Genomic DNA, 27,761 nt, shown 5'->3' with positions numbered 1-27,761 from the left:
GATCCCCAGTTGCCACTATTTTTCCCGGTGTCCCGTCCCAGCCCTACACCAGCACGTCTCCCGCAACATCAATCTTGCCCTCACCAACGCGGTTACTGGGAAGGTCCACTTAACCACGGACACGTGTACTGGCAGGCAGGGCCACTATATCTCCCTGACGGCACACTGGGTGAATTTGGTGGAGGCTGGGACTGAGTCAGAGCCTGGGATTGCACTCGTCCTACCCACACCCAGAATAGCAGGTCCTTCCTCGGTTCTGGTATCTGCAGTGGTCTATGCCACCTCCTCTAAACACTCCCCCTCCTCCATCTCCTACGCAACCTCTACCTCTCAATTAAGAAATGTGAGCAGCACGTCGCCAGCAGTCGGTGTGGCACGGCGCGGCAGCACAGCGGTGGGCAAGCATCAGCAGGCCGTGCTGAAACTACTCAGCCTAGGTGACAAGAGGCACACAGCCCCCGAACTGTTGCAGGGTCTGACAGAGCAGACCGACCTCTGGCTTTCGCCGCTGAGCCTCCAACCGGGAATGGTTGTGTGTGACAACGGCCGTAACCTGGTGGTGGCTCTGCAGCTCGGCAGCCTCACACACGTGCCATGCCTGGCCCACGTCTTCAATCTGGTGGTTCAGCGGTTTCTGAAAAACTACCCGCGCTTGTCTGACCTGCTCGGCAAGGTGCGCCGCGTCTGCGCACATTTCCGCAAGTCCACCATGGACGCTGCCACCCCGAGGTCCCTGCAACATCGGTTTAATCTGCCAGAGCACCGACTGCTGTACGACGTGCCCACACGGTGGAATTCTACACTGCACATGTTGGCCAGGCTCTATGAGCAGCGTAGAGCAATAGTGGAATACCAACTCCAACATGGGCGGCGGAGTGGGAGTCAGCCTCCCCAATTCTTTACCGAGGAGTGGGCCTGGATGGCAGACAGGTCCTCGGAAACTTTGAGGAGTCTACCCAGATGGTAAGTGGCGACGCTGCAATCATTAGCGTAACCATCCCGATGCTATGCCTGCTGAGCAGTTCGCTGCAAGGCATAAAGGCTGACGCTTTGCGGTCGGAATAGGAGACGGGGGAATAACAGTATGTCACTGGATAGCCAGACCACCCTCATGTCTATATCTCAGCGCGTTTTGGAAGAGGAGGGGGAGGAGCAGGAGGAGGAGGGGGAAGAGACAGCAGGAAACACTCCAGAGGGTTCCCATGCTGCTTGCCTCTCAACTGTTCAGCGTGTATGGCCTGTGGAGGAGGAGGAGCCTGAAAGTGCTCTTCCTAGTGGGGACAGCCATGTTTACGTACTGGCACCCTGGCACACATGGCTGACTTCATGTTAGGCTGCCTCACTCATGACCCTCATGTTAGACGCATTCTGGCCAACACAGATTACTGGGTGTACACCCTTCTCAACCCACGGTATAGGGAGAACCTTTCCACTCTCATTCCTGAAGAGGAAAGGGGTACGAGAGTGATGCAATACCACAGGGCCCTGGTGGACAAAGTGATGCTAAACTTCCTATCTGACAGCGCTAGCGGCAGAAGGCACAGTTCCGAGGGCCAAGTAGCAGGAGAAGCGCGGAGATCAGGCAGCATGTTTAGCGCAGGCAGGGGAACACTCTCCAAGGCCTTTGCCAGCTTTATGGCTCCCCAGCAAGACGGCGTCACCACTCCCCAGTCAAGGCTGAGTTGGAGGGAGCACTGTAAAAAGATGGTGAGGGAGTACGTAGCCGATCGCACCACTGTCCTCCGTGATGCCTCTGCTCCATACAACTATTGGGTGTCAAAGCTGGACACGTGGCACGAACTTGCGCTGTATGCCCTGGAGGTGCTGGCTTGCCCTGCCGCTAGCGTCTTGTCAGAGAGGGTGTTTAGTGCAGCTGGGGGAATCATCATGGACAAGCATACCCGCCTGTCAACTGCCAGTGCCGACATGCTTACACTTATAAAGATGAACAAAGCCTGGATTTCCCCAGACTTCTCTTCTCCACCGGCGGAGAGCAGCGGAACCTAAAGATTCTTTTTGCTGCAACCGCAGATAAAAGCACTCTTCTCTATCACCGGGAAAACGGCGCATTTAGCTTTGTCAATCTGTCTCTGACATTAGTCCTCCTCCAGAAACAACATATCATGGTGCTGAACGACGAATTTTTCTGCGGCCCAAAAGGCTCATCTACCAATGTTTTTACAATTTTTCAAAGTTTCAAAAGTAGTGATACTTTAACATGAACCAATTATTTCAACAGGGCTGCCTCCAGGCTCTGTTACAAATTAAGCAACAGTGAGCTGTATCTTTCAAAAAATATTTATGGGTTTCACCTGCACTCTCGGTTGATACATTTTTCAGAGGTACACTCGTACTCTTGGTACACTTATTTTTCTGGCCCACGCCTACACTCTTATCCAACTAATTTTTCCGGCCTTCGCCTACGCTCATGGTACCCCAATGTTTCAGAGGTTGGCCTATACTGTTACTACAGAAATTTTACTGGGGTCTGCCTGCCTATACTTCTGCTGAATACTACAGAAAGCAGTTCAGGAGAGCTACCGGCTGGACACGGCTGAACTCCGGCAGCTACAAAAAGGTGAATATATGTTTTTTTTATTTTTTACACTTTTTTTGCATGGTTTTCCGGGAAGGGCTTATATTTTAAGACCTTCCCTGAAAATTAATACAACGCTTGCTGGCAGCCCATTGCTTTCAATGGAGCCGGCTGTATTGCCGGCTCCATTGACTTCAATGGGAAAACATTGTTCTTCTCTGCCACAGTTGTTATAGCTGTGGCAGAAAACAATCTTTAGTATATGTTCTCAATGGGGTCGGAGCTGCTGACGCCAGCCTCATTGAGCGCATATACAAGAACACCGATTTGCGCAGAACGCAGTTACATGTGTTCTGCAAATCGTTGTGTCATATAATCATCGGCACATCCGCATAAAAAACGGCCATGTGACCGATCCCATTGCTAAGCATTGGGTCTATACGGAAATTTCAGTGTCCAAGTTAGGCTTTCTTGGTGAAAACCTTTTTCAGAAGTTCAAATTGCTCATTTGTGCTCATTGCTAATGCAGAGATTAAATCTCGACTCACCATCCATATTATCGAATTTCACTGAAGAGGCACCCAGTTTTGGTTCTCCTTAGTCCATGCCAGATGTTTCTTTTTTGCAGGCTTGTTGTTTTTTACAGGCTTGTTACAAGTGATTTTTCCTTTGCCTTGTAGAAACCAAAAACTAGTCTATGTATGGCATATCTTTATTGCATGTTATGTTACTCACCTTCCTGCCAGTAGTGGAATTCCACTCCATTGACATTGTAGCAACTGATGCTCACTGATTCTTCTTAACTAGAGATGAGCGAGCACCAAAATGCTCGGGTGCTCGTTACTCGAGTCGAACTTTCAGTGATGCTCGAGAGTTCGTTTCGAGTAACGAACCCCATTGAAGTCAATGGGCGACTCGAGCATTTTTGTATATGACTGGTGCTCCGCTAAGGTTTTCATTTGTGAAAATCTTAGCAAATCACCAAAGTCATGTAAAAAACACAGAAATGGATAGGGCAGGCGAGGAGCAACATGCAGGGCTGCATTTCGGGCTCCAAGGTCTCACTATTAAGCCACAATAGTGGCAAGAGTGAGACCCCCCCCCCCCCCCCGCACTGTCAGCATAACGATCGTTCTCCTCTGCCACAGCTGTAACAGCTGTGGCAGAGAAGAACGATGTTAGCCCATTGAATTCAATGGAGCCGGCAATACAGCCGGCTCCATTGAAAGCAATGGGCTGCTGGCGAGCGCGGGATGAATTTTCGAGAAGGGCTTAAAAACATAACCCCTTACCTGAAAAAGAAAGATTTTAGTGTAAAAAAGAATAAAAATGCAGTCATTCTCTTTAATGGAGCCGCTGCTGCTGCCGACGACTCCATTGAAGACAATGGTCCGCTGGCACACCTGAATTCTTTTCCAGGAAAGGACTTTACATATAAGCCATTCCCTGGAAATGAATTAAAAGCGATTTAAAAAACAAAAAAAATAGATGCTCACCTCCCTTCAGCTGCCAGGGCACAGACACGTGTTCTCCTGCTGTCCCCTGCACTGTGGTGCTGAACTGCTGTCATTCAGCTGAGAGCTGCGCTGAGCCAATCAGAGGCAACACTCACTCACCCATTCATGAATTCATGAATGGGTGTGAGTGAGATTTGCCTCTGATTGGCTCAGCGCTGAGCCAATCAGGGGCATGTCTGACTCACACCCCCTTCACACCCACTGCAGGCCAGCAGCGCTGAACTCCGTCTGCCGGGACAAGGTGAGTATATATATATTTTTTTATTTTTACACATTTCTGGATGAATTGCAGGGAAGGGCTTATATATTTAACCCCTTGAGTGGCACGCCCGGAAATCCGGGACGAGCTCCACTGCTCATAGTGACATAGCCCGGAAGATTTCCGGGCTATGTATCACTATGGGAGCTGCAGAGCACAATGCCACAAGCTGTGACAGTGAGCTCTGCCTGCACAGACCCACAGAGAACAAAGCAAGGGCTTTGAAAAACCAGCAGAAGACATTGCAGATATGTCGGCAACCTCCTGCACTGGTTTGTTTACAGGTTGCCATAGAGACCATCGGCTTGTCAGAAGCAAGCCGATGGTCTCTGTGGCAGGGAGAGCTTGGTGTTTGGCTGTGAGAGGACAGCTAGGTACCTGCTCTTACAGCAGAGATCAGGGGAAAACCTCCGATCTCTGCTGTGTTAACCCTTTACATGCTGCAGTGACTGCAGCATGTAAAGGGCTGTCACTGCAGCATGTAAAGGGTTGTCACCATCGGACCCCCGGAATGTGATCAGGGGTCCTGATGGGTCCCTGTAGAAGTCCCCTAAAGGGACAAAAAAAATAAAATAAAATAAAAAAAATTAAAAAAAAAAGTTAAAAAATTATAAAAAAATTATAAAAACACTTGTCTCCCTTTACTTTGTAAAAAATCAAAAATACAATCACACATGTGGTATCCATGCGTCGTAATGACCCAGAGAAGGAAGTTAATACATTATTTAACCCCTTAATGACATGGCCCCTTTTTTTCATTTTTCCCCATTTCTTTTTTTCCTCCCCCCTGTTTAAAAAATCACAACTTGTCCCACAAAAAACAAGCCCTCACATGGCCATGTCAATGGAAAAATGAAAAAGTTATGGCTCTTGAGACGCAACAGCAAAATTAGTTGAAATTCAATGATTAGACCATTTTAAAAAACCTGCCCTGGTGGGCACGACAGGGTGGTAGGAAACCCGCCACTCAAGGGGTTAAGCCCTTCCCGACAATTCATCCCTCGATCGCCGGCAGCCCATTGCTTTCAATGCAGCCGGCTGTATTGCCGGCTCCATTGAATTCAATGGTCAGTGCTCGTTTAATCCAGATGAGTACCGCGTGGTGCTCGTCTCGAGTAACGAGCATCTTGAGCACCCTAATACTCGAACGAGCATCAAGCTCGGACGAGTATGCTCGCTCATCTCTATTCTTAACAATTCTGTGCAACGCTCTTTTATCTTGGGAAGAAAATTTTGATAGGCGGACCACTTTCTTCCCAACAACAGTTGAATCTGTTTTGAATTGTCAAGTGAGATATATCCAATGTTTTTGAAATGGCATATACAAAGTTTCCCTTTTTATGTAATTTTATAATTACTTCCCTCAGTTGGTCATTTACTGGTTTACCAAATGACAATTTTATAAATTTTATGTAAAAGTTTTGTTATCACCAATAAACTATGTTTGAGTTTAAACATGAAGCTAAATTGTAAAGTTAATCAAATACATTAACTTTATTAACTAATACGCAAACAATAGTTGGGCTATTATGATAGTTCCTGAGTGGATGGACTATACAATACAGCATTTTCTAATTTTCCTATAATAGAAAACCATATAGATTGTTTGAAGCTCTTTGAATAAGCACCTAACTTAGGTCATGCTATATAGTGCTATGATATCTTTGGGACAGGCAGGCTCTACATTGTTCAGGGTGATGTAAAGCAGCAGCAATACAAGTCCATATTGGAGCACTGTCTGATCCCTCAGCTGTGTGATTGGGCACAGAAGAATGGATTTACAGCGACTGGAGAATTCATCTTAATGTCCTAGTGGTGCCCCTTATCACAAGGGTTGTGAAGTGACAGATTTTCTTGAGGATCATGGCATTAAAGTGTTATGCTAGCCAATTAATATGCTAGTTATGAATCCAATAGAGAACATATGGGCAATTGTAAAGTCAGAAATGAAAAAGAGTGATAACAAGCAGCAACTGATTGAAGAATATATCTCTCCGCTTAGGCACACAATGCCTGTATGACTGAAATCACTGCAACAAATTTGTTCATTTTATGTGCAAATGAGTTAAAATTTAAATTGGTGAAAGGGTAATTCGCTAAACATTTTTAATAAGCTTTCTGTCAGAACATGCTTCTTTGTTATATTAAGTGTATTGTTTTTTATTTGAAAGTTCTGGATTGAGATGCAAGGCAAAACAACAATAAAAATGCAGATTTTTGAAATATTTTTATTAATATTATCTACACTGTATGTTGAAATCCAAAGCAAAAAGGGGAGCAAGACATAAAATTCAGGGATGCCCCCTGTTTCCTATTACAGTGATTCAGTCTGCCACTGTTGTAGGTACATCACTGGCTTTTTTTCTTATCATATTCTACAGTATGCCTCAACAAAGAAATCTGAATGTGATTGAACGGTAAACTTTAATCTCGACAAGTACAGTCTATAATTTAGTCATATTTTAAATTTGTTTTGTAAGGAACTTTTTAACAGTGCAGATAAAATAGACCTTACAGTTAGACCATGTAACAGTTTATCGTTTTAGGCAGCAATCATTTCTCTTCAGCTTAATAAACACTGAAAAGACCAAACAGTGCTGAGAATTAAGTAAGTAAAATGAGCTTAAAATTTACTACTCAATCAAAATTAAAGAATTAAAATCTGAAATCACATCCATATAAGTCTCATGTCAAATATACCATTGGGAAAAATCTTATACGGCATGAACATGTGAAAAGTATCATAGTTTTTGTAAAGAATAGCTTAGTCAATCCTTTATCCCATACTTGTATAAAAAAATATACAATACCTTTAGAAATGTCAGGTGGAATTGGGGTAATGTCTCCATTTTTCATTTTTTGAAGAAGTTGTTTAATATTAAACGGTTCCACAGCAAAAGGAAGGGTCCCAGTTAACATTGCAAACACACAGACTCCTCTAGAACAGAGCAAAAGAAGAATATAGCAGCGATACAGATGGCAATTATGCAACTAATTGTAATTGAAGTATCACAGATTAGGTAATAAATTCATCAAAAGTCAGTACGGATGTTCTAAAAAGATCATCACAGAAAATAATAGAAACAAAATTATTTTTAAATTTAGCTTTTAATTATTCAGTGTTTGAAAAAGTATGACAATGGGGCAGTGTAATAGGGGGTGGGTAGGTTTGTCAATTTCTGCATAAGCCTAGTATCATAGCCCTGATAAATACTTACATAAGGGCCTTCCAACGCTGCAGCAATGTTCTTCAATTATTGCTATACAACGTTTTATATTTGTAAAAACACCTATTTGTAACATCAAAGGTCTAATACATATGTAGAACTAAAGTGAATGTCCCCTCCTGAGTAATGTTTGTGTTTGAACTTTTTTAAATCAGTTAAAAATTCTGTGCTGATTAATTTGTTATCACATCTTTATCAAACTACTAACGACCACTTGACCGTGAGTATGTATGTTTGTGTGTGGGTGCTTCTCATGCACCACCCCTGATGACATCATCATTCCACCCCCTGGTGACATCATTGCAGGTCCTACAACATATATAAAACACAGGGCCTAACCGACAGAAGAACAACAAAGTTAGGGCTCTTGGAAAGGGAGGACAAGAACAATAAAATGAGAATACAACTAAGTAATTATTATGTCAGACACAACTCAGCGGTCCTGACAGGAGACACTGACCTACTGCCACGATAGACATACGGCGGGCTGAAGGACCTGGGGTGATGTCACTACTGTGCCAGGAGCCATTATGGAGTTTGGTAGAAAGTACTGTATACTGGATACGCCAACATAAACTACCAGGACCTGTAATGACGTCACTGTCATGTGATCACCTGTGTGGGTGGAGTCAGGGATCACATGACCAAGGGCTCATCACTGTATCCAGGAGTCTGCTGAGCTGGTGATGTCTGGAAATTAGCATGAACATACCACAACTGTGTGTTTGATGTGCGTGAATCAGGATACATGTAGTAGAGCTTTGTGTGTAATGTGTGGGGATCATAATGGATGTACTATGTAGTACAGCTGTGTGGCGCCACCATAAAAACTAGTACTATAATTTCCTAATAATTACTAGTAGTAGTATAAGTTGGAAATTATAGAATAATTCTTCAGCCACTACTAGAGAGAACTCAGGGATTTACTGCATACTGTGTATACTTTAAACTCAATAAAACATGCAGTACTGTAATTGCCTAAGTACTCCTTAATGGTGACTGAAAACAGCCAGAATTTTATTGCTTATTGTTTGCGGCATTGGAAATTGACTTACCTGTCCTGGCAACCATGGAGTGCACTCACTGCCCCCTCTCTGCAAGACATCCCTCTCCAGTGTCTGAACTGAGACTGTCAGTGGCCTAAAGGGCGCATGCACACTTTCAGTGATGCTCTAAAAGGGCCAGTATGCATCAATCAAAAGGTTCCCCAGCCAATAGTCTATGAGCCCGGGATATATCAGGAATTGCCCCCCTTTGGTGGGTGCATAAGTATTGTGGTAATTTTGGTCTTGCTCATGGTGCTATTAAATTCTTATTCTGTGGTTCCCTGACTTTGGTTATCCCTGACTATCTTTGTGTCTCTGCTCCCAACCCTGGCTTGTTTTACTAACTAAGCTTCTGACCACAGCCTACCTCCCCTCTGGATTGCTTTACCATCCTGTACTTGTTCTCCATGACCTGTCCTCTGGCGTGCTTTACTGTGATGAACCTGTTCACCGTAACTGACCTCTGGCCTGTGTTACAATACTGAACCTATTCTCCGTGACCCGATCTTTAGCTTGATCCTTGTGCTTAAGTGGACCACCTACCTTGATCCAGACTGTCTGACTATGCTGCTGTTCAGACCCTAAGGTACACACCTAGGCCTATAGTAGCATCTGCTGCCACAGTACTGAGACCACTTCCTGAGTAATGGCATGGGGACCCCATAGTGAAGCCCACATTCCAATTGGTGAGGTTTAATCCTTTCCAATCCACTGTCTGATGTCTAAAGACATTCTGATTGAAGCCTGTACAGCTCCAATGTCAGAAGACGTCCGGCAGGGTATTCTTACTGTAGATTACTGGCCGCTCTGTTGTCGGGGGCCTCTCCGGCATGTCTCAAACCGCAGTATTGGCTCTAGCCAGCAGATGGCGCCATTGTATAATGGCAGAAAGAGAAAGTTCCCTAGGAAACCCTGAATCCAAAATTGGATTGCAAAGGGTTAAGGGTGAAGACCAGGTTGTCTCAAGCAACAGGATTTGACCCAAAGCCAAACAAGTGTGTGTAGCACAGTGGCTCTACATCCGCTGATCCTGATATCTATAATTTTACTCTATTGCTATGCTGGGATCTTGGGGTCCTGTATCACTAAAACAGAGCTTCAACTATTGAGAAGGTTTGATAAAAAATTAGCGTAGAATGTGGAACTTTAAATCGACAAGTTATTAAAATGTGGATATTAATTTTCATTTCATTAATATCATTAACAATCTCTGCTTCCTGGTCTTTGTTATAATTTTTATTGTAGCTGTATACAGTTTCTTAACTTGAACGATGACAACCATATATAACTATTTCTGTTTACTCACATTGACCAGACATCAACCTTTGGACCATACTTTTTATTGGCTAATAGTTCTGGGGCAGCATAAGCAGGACTTCCACATTGTGTATTTAGGAGCTCATGGGAAAGGCCATTGTACTGGATTGTATTACTTAACCCGAAATCTGTATTAACAAAGCAAATGAAAAAACCTAAATACAAAGACCACAAAACATAACATATACAAGAGTACAGTAGCATAATCATAACTATATTGTCAGCTATCTGAACTATGAAATATTATATGAGTTGTACTTATATGTATGGCGTGGAATTCCCTAATAAAGACATGATTGCAAAAGCAATTTCATCTGTGACAATTAAAAACCTTTTTGAATATATGCATCTGAATATGTAGAGTGAATGTTCCCAGATCTGAAGATAAAACATTAAACATACAACAGTCACCCATAACGTTAAAATCACCTTTAATATTGTGTAGGTTTCTCTAATGGAAAACAGCTCTGACCCATTGAAGCATGTAGTCCACATGACCTCTGAGGGTGTCTTATGGTATCTGGCACCAAGGTCCTTTAAGCCTTGTAAGTCACAAGGTAGGGCCTCCACAGTTTGGACTCATTTTCCTAAAACATCCCACAGATGCTCAATCAGATTGAGATCTGGGGAATTTGGAGGTCCATACTTTGTCGTGTTCCTCCATCCATTCCTAAACAATTTTTGTAGTCTGTCAGAGGGCATTATAATTGTGAAATAGGCCACTCACAATAGGGATTACTACAAAAAGGTGTATTTGGTCAGCAAAAATGTGTAGGTAGATGGTAGGAAGTAGCATCCATATGAATGGAAGAACCTAAGGTTTCTCAACAGAAAGTTGACCAGAGCATTACATTGCCCATGCTGATTTGCCTTCTTCCCATAATGCAGAGTGCATCTTGGTGTCATCTCTTATCCAGATAAGATTTGCACATTCACCTGGTCATCCATATGATGTAAAAAAATGTGATTAATCAGGTCACCTTCTTCCATCGCTCCAGTTCCAATTCTCATGTGCCCATTGTAGGCATTTTCAGCAGTGTACATGGGTTATCACAGGCAGTGGTTACACAGATCATACCGGATTGGCTAGCTTTTGCTTTTCACGCTCATCCTTAAATCTTGAGCACCCATAATCCTACTGCTGGTTGTTCTTCCTTTGACCACATTTGGTACTGCAGTATTACAAGATAGGGGCATAGCTGCTGGGGCAACTGGGGCATGTGCCCTGAGCACAGTAAAGACCGAGGGGAGGGGGGTACTCCCTGGCATCACCAACAGTAATCTCTTTCACCTTTCTCTAGCTCTATGTATGCAAATAGGATAGCTCCACAGCATTCTTAGTAATTGGAAGGTTGTTCAATTCAGCTGTAGTGAGTATATGGCCACAAATCTTTGTGCAAATGAGCACTTAAAAGTCATTATGTGCTTACTCCATCCTAAATTCCATCTGCGTATATGGTAGGCAATGCTGTTTATTTATACATGGCAGAATGTGACAGATTCTAATGGTTTGCACAGTTTTCAGCTATTGTAGTCTGTTAGTCCTAGTAATGCACCCTTCCTTGATTTCTATAGATATAAAAGGAGGAAAACAGACACGGCACTCAGGAGCATTCATTAGGGGTGATATAGATGGTCAGCAATGGTTGGTAATTAACTAATGATCACTTACTCAGTGGGGAGGAGGGAAAGAAAAACGTCTTGCAGGTTGACTCTGATTCAGTAAAAGAACCTGTAAACTTCAAAATCCATGTGGCAGAACATCATTGGCCTCTCAACACGGTTTGGGGAAAAAATAAAACAATCTCCATCCTCAGGACAACATATATATTGAAAAGTTATAGACTGTGAAATTAATCCTACTATTAGCGCTGCCAGATCAGTGCTTAGATGTGCAGTAGAATGGCATCATACCATGGTTTTTTTGGCAGAGCTTCCATCACAGAGAAATCTTTATTCTTCTGCCCTACTCGCTGAATGCAAACGAGCCCGAGACCATCCAATTAGCAGTTTACTTTACTCAGACTTATCCTGTGCTTTTGCTCTTGGTTTTCCTCAATTCCTCCCCTTGTTAATGAATATGGAAGGGAGTTGTCAATCATTAAGCAAGTAGTGGGGTTTATTTTTCCCATTTCATTCCACTTAGAAATTTTTACGTTTTTCAGTATATTATATGATACATTAAATTGCAAAATATGATTCATCCCACCAAAAAACAAGCTTTCAGACAGCAACATTGACGGAAAAATAAAGGAGTTATGTTTTTTAAAAAAAGTGGGGAGGGGAAACCGGAGAACTGGAGATAAAAAAAAGGAGGGGCCGAGACCTTAAGGGGTTAAATAAACAAGCTTAATATATTCCAATTATGTAGTTCAATAATGAAGATTAATTATTTATAGCAAGACACTATGTATCTTGTGTCTATTTGTGTAAGCACTGTTGGATGCGCAACTATTTTGCAATAACTGTTACACACCGCGTGCTGACTGAACATTATATGGGTAGGTTAATGTAACATATAAATGTATTTCCATGTGGTGAAAATGCTGCCAGTAAGTTGTAATTAATGAACTTTGTTTTTACAGGTCATTGGTTAGACTAAATAAAAGAATCAGGGTGGCTTCACACCAGCGTGTTTTTGTGCATGCATACGCCCGCACATAAACACGCTTCTATTTAAACGAATGCATTCCCTATGGTGTGTTTACACGTCCGTGTTGTACAGGTAGGTACCTATAAAGATAGGACATGCGTGCACCACAGGGAATGCACACATTGTCTGCAATGAAGCCGTGGCTACTGTCAGTGGCTCCATTGAAGACAATGGTCTGCCGGGACCCCTGAATTGTTTTTCAGGGAAGGGCTTTACATATAAGCTCTTCCCTGAACAACAAGAATTTTAGCGGAAAAAAAAACAAAAAAAACCTTACCTGTCTGCCGCTGCCATGTCCCCACGGAGATGAAGAACACATCTGCCGCATGCAGCAGATGTTTCCTTCATCCCCATGAGGAAAAAGAATTCCCTGCTGCACCTGCCACATCTGTGATAGATGCAGCAAAGGAATTCTTCATCCCTGTGGGGAAAAAAGAATTCCCTACCACAGCTGTCACAGATGACAGCTGCGGTAGGCAATCCAGCTGCCAGCATCCTGTAATTGCCTCAGCTATTGAATGACAGCACTCACCCATTCATGAATTCATGAATGGGTAAGTGCTGCCTCTGATTGGCTGAGCGCAGGGACCAATCAGAGGCAGCTCTCAGCTGTCATTCAATAGCTGAGAGCTGCCTCTGATTGGTCACAGTGCTCAGCCAATCAGAGGCAGCCCATTCAGCAGGCGGGGATTTAAAATAATTTACTATGTAATTATTATTGTAAACTAGCCAGTAGATGTCCTACATAAAAAACAATAATTCAGGATCACTTTTACCTACCTACAATTTTAATGTTCCTATGTTCATCCAGTAAGAAATTTTCAATTTTAAGATCCCTATGTATGACAAAAGAAATCATTATTTAAAAAATTAATGAACACTGGAAAAGGATTTGTTGGCTAATGAACACAGTCATAGCTACTCCTAAAAGACAAAACAAGATCACAGAGCTTACTTGGATAGTAATACTACAAGGGGTATATATAGAATCAAAATAAAGGCGCTCATGTTGTGTTGTTGAGATAAGCGCAGAACAGCTAGACTAACATGATATACTCCAGGTTATGCTTCATTCACCGCTAGCCACTCCTCAGATGGATAGGTCACAGAAGATCCAAACACAAATATAAAAATTCAGGATGTGCTCTCCAACAGAGATGATCTCTGTTGGAGAGCGCATCCTGAGTTTTGATATTTGTTTTTAGATAACATTGACTAATTTCATCGCAGTATTCAGTGATCAGTATTGCCCACAGATGCTGAGTTTTGATAAAGGTTTTAATAAACATGGATTTACACACATTTCTGACCAATCAGACCAATATTAACATCGGTATAAATGGTATAAGTTGGCATACATAAATACTGTATTCGATTGGGGCAGAATACATTTCAAGAGGAAAATTCATTCCCATATTTTGTTGCAGTGTAAATTAAAAAAAAGTGGTGCAGCACAGGCTGGACAACAGTACAATAAATATCACACAAGCATATATATGTTGGCCTTCCAACAGTGCTTATACAAATAGACACTGCCACAAAATGTGCAAGTATATGGGCACCTTGAGCAGTACCTCATGTTGCAAAGTCGACAGGCATGCATGACAATTCTTTCTCTGCTGGTCAACCTGCTAGAAGCCACATTCTTCCAAGCAGTCTTAGCTATGTCAAAAGAGAACTCTCAAATGTAATCCATCAAGTCCTTGGCTCAGATGAGCTTGTGGATACCATTTTATTTCCACAAACTGGGCTTGAATATCTGTGGCTTCTGTTCCCTCACAAATTTCAGAAATTACTAATATAACCAGAAGATGGCCCAGTTGTAGGGGTAGAAGCTGTTTCCTTCATTCCCGCGAGGAAAAAAGAATTCCCTGCTGCACCTGCCACATCTGTGACAGATGCAGCAAAGGAATTATTCATCCCTGTGGGGAATAAAGAATTCCCTACCACAGCTGTGACAGATGACAGCTGTGGTAGGGGATCCAGTTGCTGGCATTCTGTAATTGCCTCAGCTATTGAATGACAGCACTCACCCATTCATGAATTCATGAATGGGTGAGTGTTGCCTCTGATTGGCTGAGCACAGGGACCAATCAGAGGCAGCTCTCAGCTGTCATTCAATAGCTGACAGCTGCCTCTGATTGGTCACAGTGCTCAGCCAATCAGAGGCAGCCCATTCAGCAGGTGGGGATTAAATCCCCGTCTGGTGAATACTACTGACAGCAGTGCAGGGAGAAGAGCCGTCTGGACTCGGCTGAGCCCCGGAGCTGAAGAAAGGTGAGTATTCTTTTTTTTTATTTTAATCAACATTTTTTCTTGTTTTTCAGGGAAGGGCTTATATTTAAAGCCCTTTCCTGAAAAACAATTACAGAATTCTGGCAGCTGGATCCCCTACAGCAGCTGTCATCTGTGACAGCTGTTGTAGGGAATTCTTTATTCCCCACAGGGATGAAGAATTCCTTTGCTGCATCTGTCACAGATGTGGCAGGTACAGCAGGGAATTCTTTTTCCTCGCGGGGTTGAAGGAAACATCTGCCGCATGCGGCAGATGTGTTCTTTATCCCCATGGGGACATGGCAGTGGCAGACAGGTAATTTTTTTTTCTTTTACACTAAAATTCTTGTTTTTTAGGGAAGGGCTTATATGTAAAGCCCTTCCCAGAAAAACAATTCAGGGGTGCCAGCAGACCATTTTCTTCAATGGAGCCGCCGGCACCAGCTGCGGCTCAATTGAAGGCAATACATGGACCTTCATACACACGTGTTTTTGCATGTACATAGGTGCGCACCTATGTACACGTAAAAACATGCTCGTGTGAAGCCACCCTGAAAATCATAAAACAAAAATACATGTTTGGTATCACTGTGTCTGTAAAAGTCTGATCTTTCAAAGTAATGCATTATTTACCCCATATGGTGAACATCGTTTGATAAAAAAATTAAATACGCCAGAAATGCGCTTTTTTGGTCATTCTGTCTCCAAGAAAAAATGCAATAAAAAGCTATGAAAAAGTTGTATGTATTCCAAAATGGTACTAACGCAAATTACAGGACATCCCACAAGAAATGAGCCCCTGCATAACTATGTGGACAGAAAAAATAAAAAAAGTTATTGTGCACAGAAGATGGCGGCAGAAAATTTTAAAAAAATAATATGTCTGAAAAAAAAATAAAAGTAGTACAGCAAAAAAAAAAACTGCACAAGTTTGTTATTGTAGTAATGGTACCGACCCACAGAATAAAGTTATCATGTCATTTTTGTTGCAGTTTGTGGGCTGTAGAAGCAAGACGCACCAAAAGATAAAGGTATTTCAGGTTTTTTTTTTCATTTTACTCCACTTAGAACTTTTTAAACATTTTTCAGTACATTATATGGTACATTAAAAAGTACTATTGAAAAATACAACTTGTCTCACAAAAATCAAGCCCTCATACAGCTACGTCAATGGATAAATAAAGGCGTTACGATTTTTTAAAATGCAAAAAAAGCTTGGTCACTTAGGGGTTTAATAACCTGAAAATGAGACGTGCTAGCTATTTTCAGTTTTAACAGTTAATCAGCATGTCTTAATTTTACAGAAGCATATCAATTACTTTCGTTTATGAAAATTTTGAAAAAATTTGTTGAACAGTGTTATTGTTCACTTTCACTCATTTGCCTGATTTTTTGAATGATATTTGTTCCATGTAAAATTACCTTAAAACTCCATTTACATGGCCCGAATGTCAGCAAACGATGTCCAACACTTGTCCCCGCATGTACTCGCTTCTGTTCTGTCACACAGCAGCGAGTATTGCTGGCTCAGACAGAGCAGCCAGTAGGCGGCCAAGGCCGCTGGAGGAGATTTCACTCCTTGCTCTCCCCCACCCCTTTCCATTCACTTAACACAGCGCCCATTCAGTACTGAATGGCTGCTGTTTACACTCATTGTTCAGAATCATCACTCATCGTTTAGGCTTCATAAAATCCTGAACAATGATCGTTCAGTGTAAACAGCAGCCGTTCAGTACTGAACAGCCGCTGTGTTAAGTGAATGGAGAGAGGTGGGGGAGAACAAGGAGAGAAATCACCTCCAGCTGCCCCACTGCGAGCCAAGGATATTCGCTCCTGTGCAACAGCACTGGAGCAAGTACATGCGGGGACGAGTGTCAGGCATCGTTTGCCCGACATTCGTCCCGTGTAAATGGGGCTTAACAGAGACTATTTATCTTCCTTTTGGAAGAGAGCTAATTTGTATACTTTTCCCCAGGAAGCATTGCATGTAAGACTCCCTACACTTCCCACAAAGAGAACCAGTACCCCATAGTGATTCTTATGTTAGCAAATAAAACCATCCCTATAACAGAATTGTGTTTTAGTTATTTCTAGATCACAATGTATACTATAGAAATATAGTGATTGTGATGTTTATCAGACCAAAAGTGAGAGATGTATTTCCTGTCATATAAGATAGAACTAAATCAAATCAGCATACCCCTTATACACTAATTCACAGTGATATTGATCTGACTGATTAGAAATTGTTCAGATCCGCATGCACTTGCATAGTGATGTACAGGTCCTTAATGCTTCTAGGAGAGAATACCTTCATAATATGGCATGCATTTGAGGAAGCCATGATTTTTTCCACACTGATAAGAAATAAACTTCCATACATCTATAAATGAATACATTTTTCCCCAGGTGATCCTTCCGTACCCTTTAAGCATTAAACAGGTTGTCGGAGACATTTGGGTCTTTTATTATTGATGACCTATTCAAAGAATAGGTCATCAATAGTCGGTTGGCAAGGATCCGCCAGTCGGGGTCCCTGAGAAATGACTGATAACCAGATCCCTACCAATCAACTATTGATTACTTATTCTGAGGATAGGTCATCAATAATAGAAGTCCCAGAAGTTCTCAACAACCTCTTTAGTTTCCCCATGCTTGGTCTACAAAATTTGCTGTTTATCATCATACTATGAATTATATAATGTTGAATTTTGATGACTTTTATCATAGACATAACAAGTAACATATGGCACCCCATAGCAAAACATGTAACGAGGCTCCACTAGACAACAACCGCCTTTAACTGCAAGTGACTTCAGAATATACAAATTTTGATTATTTTATCTACCATTTCCTCTCTGTATTTTTTTTCCTCTTTTCACTGGTCTACTGTGGATTTGTATTGAATTTTCCACTGTCTACTCTTATCTCTTCTCTTCCATCATGCACAATGATTGCGTACTGAACCTCACTTCTGAGTTCATTTTGACTGCTAGACCTCATAGCAACTATTTTACTTGCTACTAGAGATGAGCGAGCGTACTCGTTTCTCGTTTAGGGCGTTTTTGCACTCGAGCACCGCTTTTTCCGAGTAACTGACTACTTGGGCGAAAAGACTCGGGGGGCGGCGTGGTGGAGCGGGGGGTAGCAGTGGCGAACAGGGGGGAGCTCTCTCTCTCTCCCCCCCATCCCCTCTGCAACCACCCGCGCGCCCCCCGAATCTTTTCGCCCGAGTAGTCGGTTACTTGGAAAAAGCGGTGCTCGAGTGCAAAAACGCCCTAAATGAGTAAGTTCGTTCATCTCTACTTGCTACATGATAGTTCTGCAGTCTATATTTTTGTATGTATATTTCTACAAAATCCACATATAATAATGAGACATCAGGCTATGCCTTAAATAACTATTCCTGAAACTCTTGCTGTTTTTTATTTTTAAGATACAACTAAAGAAATATACAGTAAGTATTAAAAAATATTGTACCTATGGACTATACCATGACGGTGAAGGTGTTCAACGGCAGACATAATCTGTCTTGTATATTTCTTTACATCGTCTTCTTCCAGTTTTTTTCTTTCACAAATTTTGTCCATGAGATCTCCACCTGGACACAGTTCCATGACCATATAGTATGAGTTCTCAGTCTCAAGAGTTTCATAAAGTTGTACAATATTTGGATGTTTTATCATTTGATGAATACGAGGCTCTCTCTTCATGTTCTTTAAAACATATGAATCTTGCTTGGCTTTCTTTTTATCAATGACTTTCATGGCAACCTTTAGTACAGAGCAGATACGTCATAAAGAGTAGGCAAATATTAGTCATTGCATATTCTAGCTCGTCTTGAAAGAACATGAATGCAGTAATGACCTGAAATCTTTATGGAGCTCATAAATATTTTTTAGACTTGGAAATCTTGGGAATCAAGTATGAAGGTTTTTTGTTTTCATTTCCCATGCTTCTATAAACTGCTCACATGAAAACGGGATCTGCCTATGCAGGAAATACACCTTTGGGACCAATTTGAAAACAGATTCATTCATTGGAAATTTAAAGCATTAGATTAGAAATCTGAATTTAGTTAGTTCAGAAATTATTTTATCATTCCGGAAAGATGCTAAATGTCATTTCTAAAACTGGAAACGAGAAGTGGAAATTCTGTTTTGCTGTAAATCCTCAACAGTATTTCAGTATTTTCCATTTTACTGCCTTTCTGCTATACAATGGCAGAATTACAAAATATTCAAATTGGACAAACCTAAAGGGATATTTTGTGTTTTTGGAATACAATGGCTAAATGAGGTGGAGTGTATGGAGACTAAAAATATTTGTAAACTTGGAAGTTGTCAATGGTAGTGAAAAAGCATATTAGTTATTTCCTGGAAAACTGTGTGGGGGGCCTAAACTATATTATAAAAGAATGTTGCATATTAATATGATAAAACAGTCTTTCTAGAATGATAACTAACTATTCTACTGTTTTATCCCATGTAGCTACAAATGAGCTAAGACTGAGAATGAGCTATATATAATTGGCAGAGATGTACATAGACGTTATGGGGCCCAATAGAAAAGCATAGAATTGGACCCCCCATAATTATAATTCTGCAAGTTTAAATACAGAGGCCCCCATAGGACTAGTGTCTCCTCCGTAGCTTCCCACAAGAATAGTGTCCCCTCTGTAGTCCCTTATAGGACTAGTGTCCCCTTTATGGCCTCACCCTGGGGTCCCCTCTCTGTGGCCCATTCTCCTGAATGTTCATCTGCACAAGTTTCACTTGCATTTTATCTGCTCCAGATGCTGATGTGCTATCTCTCAGTCAGTGCAGGCTGCTCTTCCCCTTTCTCTCAGCAGCACTACACTGAAAGCAGAAAGAAGGGGCAGGAACAGCCTGCACCGACTGACACAGCAGTGTCTTGAGCAGCAGGAATGTAAGTGAGACTTGGGGCTCCTGCACACAGGCGGACTGGATTAGCGGAATCCAGGGACCGGTGGCTGCCCCTGGATTTTGCAGCAAATACTGCCCATAGCCTCCTATGGAGACCTGCTACTTCCTGAAAAATCCCAGCATGCTCCATTCTCTGCTGTTTTCCTCACCGACGGCTTCCATTGAAGCGAGTGTCGACCCACTGTGCCAACTAACCAGTTTGGTTGGGCTAATCCTAATGGGGTTATCCTGATGGTTCCCTGGTATCCACCTTATAACCCCTGTACAGGGATGTGGACTTCACTCCTGGAGTAGTCCCATTGTAGTTGGCAGCTGACCCACGGGAGTCAGTGACACTGGTGCAACGCACCGCAAAACAGTTTAAACATCAATCAGAATTGGGTCCAATGTCGGGGCAGGCAGAGTATAATCGTAATCCAGATAGTAAATCTAAGAATCAGGCAGACACAGGAGTCAGAAGCTGAAGACCTTTGCAATGTGAATGAGATAAATGTACACCAATATTCAGGCAAGAAGAAAGATCCCCAGCTCAGCTAAATAGAAGGGTAATAGCCTATAACCTTGCAGCTGGGCTGAGAGCACTGGGGAGGATTAACTCCTACAGTGCTGATGGAACTCACATGGCTATGACCCACTCACATAGGAGGAGCAGAGCGATGCCCGCATCTGCCCAGAAAAGTAAGAAAGCAGCAGACATGGGTAGCCGGCCTAACAGCACCAAACATACTTTTGGAATTATGGCCAAAAAGTTCAACATTGGTCTCATCAGACCATAACATATTCTCCCACATACTTTTGGAAGATTTGATTTAGGTTTTGACAAAACATAGCCAGGCTTGCATGTTTATCTTTGTTATAAAAGGCTTCTGTCTTGCCACCCTACTCCACAGCCCAGACATATGAAGAATACGGGAGATGGTTGTTACATACACTACAGAAACAGTACTTGCCAGAAATTCCTGGAGCTCCTTTAATGTTGCTGTAGGCCTCTTGGCAGCCTCCCTGACCAATTTTTAATTGACTTATCATCAAGTTTTAAGGGATGTCCAGATCTTGGTAATGTCACTGTTGTTTCAAATTTAATCCATTTCTTGATTACTGTCTTCACTATGTTCCATGGTATATGTAATGCTTTGTAAATGTATTGTTTCCCTTCCCTAACTGATATCTTTCAACAACCAGACTCATTTATGTGCTGTAAGCCCCATTAACACGGGATGAGCTGTCAGGCAAACGATGCCCAACACCATGTCTCAGTGAAACTCAGTCCTGTGCTATTGCATAGGAGCATGTATCGCTGGCATCGCTCACAACGCTGCCAGCATGGAGGTAGAGCGGCCCAGGGAGCATTCTTTCCCTGCCTGCCTCCAATCATCACTTTAAGCAGACAGCCATTCAGAACTGAACGACTACTGTTTACACTGAACGGCTAGTCGCTCAGTTTTCTGCATGCAGAACAGAACAACTGAACAATTCTTGTTTAGTATCTACATGCATTTACATGGGACGAGTATCGCTCAAATTCTCGCAGAAGCACGGGAATTTGAACAACTCTGAATAATAATCATCCCGTGTAATTGGGCCTTAAGACATTGTCAGAAAAATCCTACTAAAACAGCTGAACTTTATATGAGCTAAATCAGAATACCTGTAAATCATGGCAGCGGAGTGCTGACTACTAATTATCATGAATTTAAATGTGATTGGCTGAATACAACCAAATCGCCAAATATAAGAGTGTTCACATTTATGCAACCACATTATTTTTTTATTATTTTTATTTTTACACTCTGCTCTCATTTTGTTATTCAATGGAATTGTACAGATAACGGGTCACATTGATGGTGGAAATAAATCTGAAATGTTTTATCTTTGTCTGATTTTTTTAACCTGACAAAAACATGGCATTTTAACAGGGATATGTAGACTTTTTATATCCACTTTATATATGCAGTACATCAGAGTGTAACATGACTTTTAACTTTGGGATAACTTTCTGTGCTACAATGCATTTACACTTTGAATTGCTTTACAATGAGTTTTGTTGTGTTAAGATAAGATAACACGGCTAGAGATGAGCGAGTGTACTCGCTAAGGCAAATTACTCGAGCGAGTATTGCCTTTTGCGAGTACCTGCCTGCTTGTCTTAAAAGATTCGGGTGCTGGCGGGGGTGAGCGGTGAGTTGCGGGAGTGGGCAAGGGGGAGCGGTGGGGAGAGAGAGAGAGATCTTCCCCCCGTTCCTCCCCGCTCCCCACCCCCCACTGGCACCCAAATCTTTTGAGACGAGAGGCAGGTACTCGCAAAAGGCAATACTCACTCGAGTAGTTTGCCTTAGCGAGTACACTCACTCATCTCTAACCAGGGCCTTTTAATGGATGAAGACAAGATAACTTGTTGCAGGAAGTTATCAGAATCAAGTTAAACTTTGTTCCATCTGTAAATATATATACAAGATAGATGTACCAGCAGCAGGGCGCTAAGACAATAATTCTAATTGCCTCATGTGTCCTTGCCTTAATTGGTTGCTTCTTGTTGCTTAGCATGAACAAATTCTTTAATATGCATGACTGATCCCCCGTTGTGAATTTCAATATAAACAGAAAAATCATTGACCCGGATTGATCGATTGCTTATTATGCAGTTAACCACTATGACAGACCTGTGATCTCAGATGCAAAACCTTTCAACACAAAGTAAGTTGCCAAGACACTCAAACTATGTAGCTTGATGAACTCTTTACACTAAATAGGATTTGATGGCTATTTGTTATCAGATTCTTATGTGGATGTGGCTCATTTATGCCATGATTCTTATTTACTCCTTTGGCCAGTCTCATCTCAGTTAGTAACAATGATGAATATATTAGATGGCATTTGAAGAGTTACCAAAATTTTGCTTGATTTTTGGATCCAAGATTACAAATAAAAAGTTAATATACTCCATAAACATTGGTTCAAAATTGGACAAAATTTAAGAAATTTAAAGATTAATTTGAATCTAATCTATCTATCCAGTTAACAAGTAACAGTATACTGGATACTGGGTTATCCATATAAAGCCATGCAACACAACTACCCACTTGACCATTCTTAAATATTGATGCCACTGTTACATGAGCTAGTGACCCTTCCATTAGTGCACCTTCACACCTCTCTGATTCTTCCTTCCCCTGTCTTAAGGGCATGACCTACACCTGCATTAGCACTGTTAGCATACTTCCCTTAACACTTGTTTCTGTACTGCATGTTACAACAGGGTAAAACAAAATACTATTTAAACCAAAATATTTCAAAGATTATGTTTAAAAAAAACCTACATATCTGACGGTTTTCATACGATGATGATGCTCTATATATACACTTATAAACACTAGCATGGCTATACTATGTTGTACCTGACAGAGCTAGACTGACTACAATGGTAATCTATAATATCATTAAAGTTTACTGTTTCTGTCTGTGCTGTATGCAAACAATATCTGTTACATAATTAAGACAAAAAAAAACAAAAACTGAACAGAAGTAAGAAAAGTGGCATTTATAATAAAGCAAACAATATATAACCTTCTGTAATGTAAGTTAATTATGTATATTGCAACAACAGAGTACGATGCCTGCAAACATTATGTTATTATTTCACCGCCAGGCAGGAGATCTTATCATATGATTGATCCCTGTACAATAGTACACTATACTGACAATAATGTTGCCATTCTGAAAAAAATGTATTGCCATACTGTACCTTTTGCCTTGTGGGAACATGTAAACCTTCCATCACTTTCGCAAATGAACCTTTATTAATCATTCTTCCAACCAAGTAATTCCCCACTCGTTTAGTGTGAGGAAAGCTCTTCACAGACTCTTGCGGCATCTGGGAGAGACAAGCGACTAGCTGCATTTCTGTGCTGCATCGTTCACATTTGGTCAATAAACTGCCAAATGTGGTTCCATCCAAAACAGCATTTCCGTCAGCAGGCATCTTTAACCTCAGGTGGAGTACAACTATTTCAGTATAGTTGTAAAAGAAGGACACATTTCTATTTGTAGTAATTCCAAAAAAGCATATCAGTCCTTTAACGAGGAACAGAGACATCGCCGCAATGGTCCCTGCACACAGTCATGTAGATTTGCTCAAGCATATCCAGGCTGTAGATTATTAGACAAACCTGATACACACAGTCAGTGAATGCCATGAGGCTGCATGTTATAGTGACATCTAACACCACTATTAACGTGAATGGATGGCACATTTTCACATAGCACAAGAAGAGGACCAAATGTTAAATGCGTTGGAAGCCAATGCACATCACTTAATCAATCAATTTACTGAGTGTTTATCTGCTCATTTCCAAATAAGCGAGATGGAACAATACCCCTGCAGCGCCACCTATTGAAAGGCAGCATTCCTGCAAGTCTATGTTAGACACTCTTTATACAAGCCTTGTAACAATGACTGGGAATTGTTACAAGGCTCGTATAAAGAGTCTAACATTGACTTGCAGGAATGCTGCCTTTCAATAGGTGGCTCTGTGATGGTATTGTTCCATCTCCCTTATTTGCATATTACCCAGAGGAGCATGAGTGGCCCTATAAGTCTCCTTGCTCACTCACCTTCCAGGTGCTCTCCCTAAGGAGAAAATCTAGTGTTTCTGCTCATTTGAGCATCTACAAATAGGTACATGAATTTAAAAACATACATACATTGAATATTGCAACGTGAAGAATCCAATCCTGACTCTCCCACCCCCCAATATTGTAAAATTCTATCCTACTAATATAGTAGAAGTCTCATTATAATTCTGCATTACTAGAGAATAACAGTGGTTGGAAGGAGATGCTGAACAGTTGGTTTGTATAATAGACACATAACCATGAAGTGCTAAAGTATGTCACATTTCCTGTAAGTAACTTTCATCATATTAACTATTTAATAATATACAGTTTATTATCACCTTCTTAGGTACACATACTTTTAAAAATATATATGTGTCTTAGGCCGCCTGCAGACAGCCAGGTCAGATCCCGCTGCGAGAATTCTCGCAGCGGGATGCGGACCCGTTCCGCTGCAGAGGCCTCCGGCTTCCCCGTTCCCGGCGTCTTCATTCTCTGCTATGCGCCGGCTGCCAGCCAGCCGGCGCATGCGCAGAGAGGAGCCGGCCTGTCACCACTGACATTTTGGTGTGGGCCTCTGCGAGACCCGCACAGAAATAGAGCATGCCACGATTTGTTTTCTGCCTGTGATTTCACACGGACAAAGCACGGCCGCCTGCCTAGGATTGCGTTTCAGGCAGGGACGGCCATCCATATTATGGATGCATATATGCGTGCAGAATATACTCGTTTGCCACAGGCCTTATTTCTGCCACTCTTACATCAAACTACCTAATATTCCTGTGCTGTTACTTGGTCATTTGTATGACATCACTTTTTTGTTACCCCTGTGTAGAAATATCAGTTTATTATTGCAGTACCATGATATCCCTCCATCTATAACTGTCAACTCACTGTGTATCTGTGTGTGATACTGTATGTGATATCATGTTCAGCCACATAAGTGTAAGAGCTATTATTGTACAATGACTTCACTGTGTGAATTTTCAGGGGAAAATTATACAAAGTGCAGATTTTACAGCCCCACAATGGAACTAGTGCAGGAGGCAGCTCAGAGGTTCCTTTGCAACATAAGAATATACCAATAATATAAATTGCACATAAAGTTAAGGCCTGTTAAAACATTTTCATTAGGGTCTGAAAATGTCAATTTAGGTTTCTTTATGGAAGTGAATGAATCAAGCACATTTCATACTAGAACAGTATTTCTTGTTTTTTTACACACACTTTAACTTTCCAATTTTCCTGCCTTACAATTTAAAGCTTGATCAAGAGTTTCATTTATACTCCATTGCGTATTGTGCTTTTGACTATTTAACTTAGCCAAAACCAAGTTAAATTGCAACTGTGCTTTACAAAAACTTTTGAAATGGTCCAGAGATCTTCTGTTGAGCCCGTCTCAGCTAGTGAGAAGTGATGCCATTCGGATGGGCACTTCAATTGCTTTTTTCTAGTGATTGGTTGTAACTAGAGATGAGCGAACGTACTCGTCCGAGCTTGATACTCGTTCGAGTATTAGCGTGTTCGAGATGCTCGTTACTCGAGACGAGTACCACGCGATGTTAGAGTTACTTTCACTTTCATCTCTGAGACGTTAGCGCGCTTTTCTGGCCAATAGAAAGACAGGGAAGGCATTACAACTTCCCCCTGCGACGTTCAAGCCCTATACCACCCCCCTGCAGTGAGTGGCTGGCGAGATCAGGTGTCACCCGAGTATATAAATCGGCCCCTCCAGCGGCTCGCCAAAGATGCATTCTGACAGAGATCAGGGACAGTGCTGCTGGTGCCGGAGCTGCTATAGGGAGAGCGTCAGGAGTTATTTTAGGCTTCAAGAACCCCAACGGTCCTTCTTAGGGCCACATCTAACCGTGTGCAGTAGTGTGGAGGCTGCTTTTTGCACTGTTGCACATTTTTTTTTTTTTGTATATCGGCCGTGCAGAGCATTGCATCCTGCAGTAATTTTACATTGTCCAGGGCCAGTAGTGGTGAGGCAGGGACAGAAGACAAATTTAGTGTATATGGGCAGTGGGCCTTTCCAAAAACATTTGGGAAAAAAAATCTATTTGGGCTGCCTGTGACCGTCCTCAGTGTACAGGGTCTCTGCTGGGGGTAGTTGTCCTAATTCATACGCAGCCAGCTAAGTGTTACAGCAGGCTTGCGCAAAATTCTTTCCTGCCTCTGTGTTGCCTCTTACATCACCGCTGTATTCCTGTCCACAAGTGTACTGGGTCTCTGCTGGGGGTAGTTGTCCTAATTCATACGCAGCCAGTTAAGTGTTACAGCAGGCTTGCACAAAATTCTTTCCTGCCTCTGCTGTGCGTTCCGTAAGTGAAGTCAGCCTCCAACCACAGGCCAATAAGCGGCACATTTAATTACAGCGTTCTGTTTCTGCACTACTGGTAATACACCATGCTGAGGGGTAGGGGTAGGCCTAGAGGACGTGGACGCGGTCGAGGACGCGGAGGCCCAAGTCAGGGTGTGGGCACAGGCCGAGCTCCTGATCCAGGTGTATCGCAGCCGACTGCTGCGGGATTAGGAGAGAGGCACGTTTCTGGCGTCCCCACATTCATCTCACAATTAATAGGTCCACGCGGTAGACCTTTATTAGAAAATGAGCAGTGTGAGCAGGTCCTGTCGTGGATGGCAGAAAGTGCATCCAGCAATCTATCGACCACCCAGAGTTCTGCGCCGTCCACTGCTATAACTCTGAATCCTCTGGCTGCTGCTCCTCCTTCCTCCCAGCCTCCTCACTCCATTACAATGACACATTCTGAGGAGCAAGCAGACTCCCAGGAACTGTTCTCGGGCCCCTGCCCAAAATGGCCAGCAATGGTTCCTCTCCCACTGGAGGAGTTTGTCGTGACCGATGCCCAACCTTTGGAAAGTTCCCGGGGTCCGGGGGATGAGGCTGGGGACTTCCAGCAACTGTCTCAAGAGCTTTCAGTGGGTGAGGAGGACGATGACGATGACACACAGTTGTCTATCACTCAGGTAGTAGTAATTGGAGTAAGTCCGAGGGAGGAGCGCACAGAGGATTTCCCAAAGCGCCCCCTCGCGCCATGCCACCCTGCCGAGGCCGAGGTGCTCAAAGGTCTGGCAGTTTTTCACTGAGAGTGCAGACGACCGACGAACAGTGGTGTGCAACCTTTGTAGCGCCAAGATCAGCCGGGGAGCCACCACCACCAGCCTCACCACCACTAGCAAGCGCAGACATATGATGGCCAAGCACCCCACAAGGTGGGACGAAGGCCGTTCACCGCCTCCGGTTTGCACCACTGCCTCTCCCCCTGTGCCCCAACCTGCCACTGAGATCCAACCCCGCTCTCAGGACACAGGCACTACCGTCTCCTGGCCTGCACCCACACCCTCACCTCC

General features: G+C 42.5%; 1 protein-coding gene across 1 annotated transcript in view; it reads right to left on the bottom strand.

Annotated features, from left to right (window-relative positions):
- LOC136573339 (hormonally up-regulated neu tumor-associated kinase homolog A-like) overlaps window positions 1-23,754 on the bottom strand; it is a 43,999-nt gene extending 20,245 nt beyond the window's left edge. The window contains exons 1-5 of the mRNA XM_066574667.1: window positions 23,518-23,754; window positions 18,310-18,602; window positions 13,336-13,391; window positions 9,892-10,030; window positions 7,123-7,250 (exon numbers count right to left, since the gene is read on the bottom strand). Of these exons, the coding sequence (XP_066430764.1) occupies window positions 7,123-7,250; window positions 9,892-10,030; window positions 13,336-13,391; window positions 18,310-18,602; window positions 23,518-23,754 (853 nt within the window). The remainder of the gene's footprint in view (window positions 1-7,122; window positions 7,251-9,891; window positions 10,031-13,335; window positions 13,392-18,309; window positions 18,603-23,517) is intronic.
- Window positions 23,755-27,761: the final 4,007 nt, after the last annotated feature.

This window comes from Eleutherodactylus coqui, chromosome 1 (assembly GCF_035609145.1).
Source record: "Eleutherodactylus coqui strain aEleCoq1 chromosome 1, aEleCoq1.hap1, whole genome shotgun sequence".
NCBI classification, from domain to species: Eukaryota; Metazoa; Chordata; class Amphibia; order Anura; family Eleutherodactylidae; genus Eleutherodactylus; species Eleutherodactylus coqui.
Note: the sequence above shows the minus strand (reverse complement) of the source record. Positions and strands in the feature narration are given on the sequence as shown.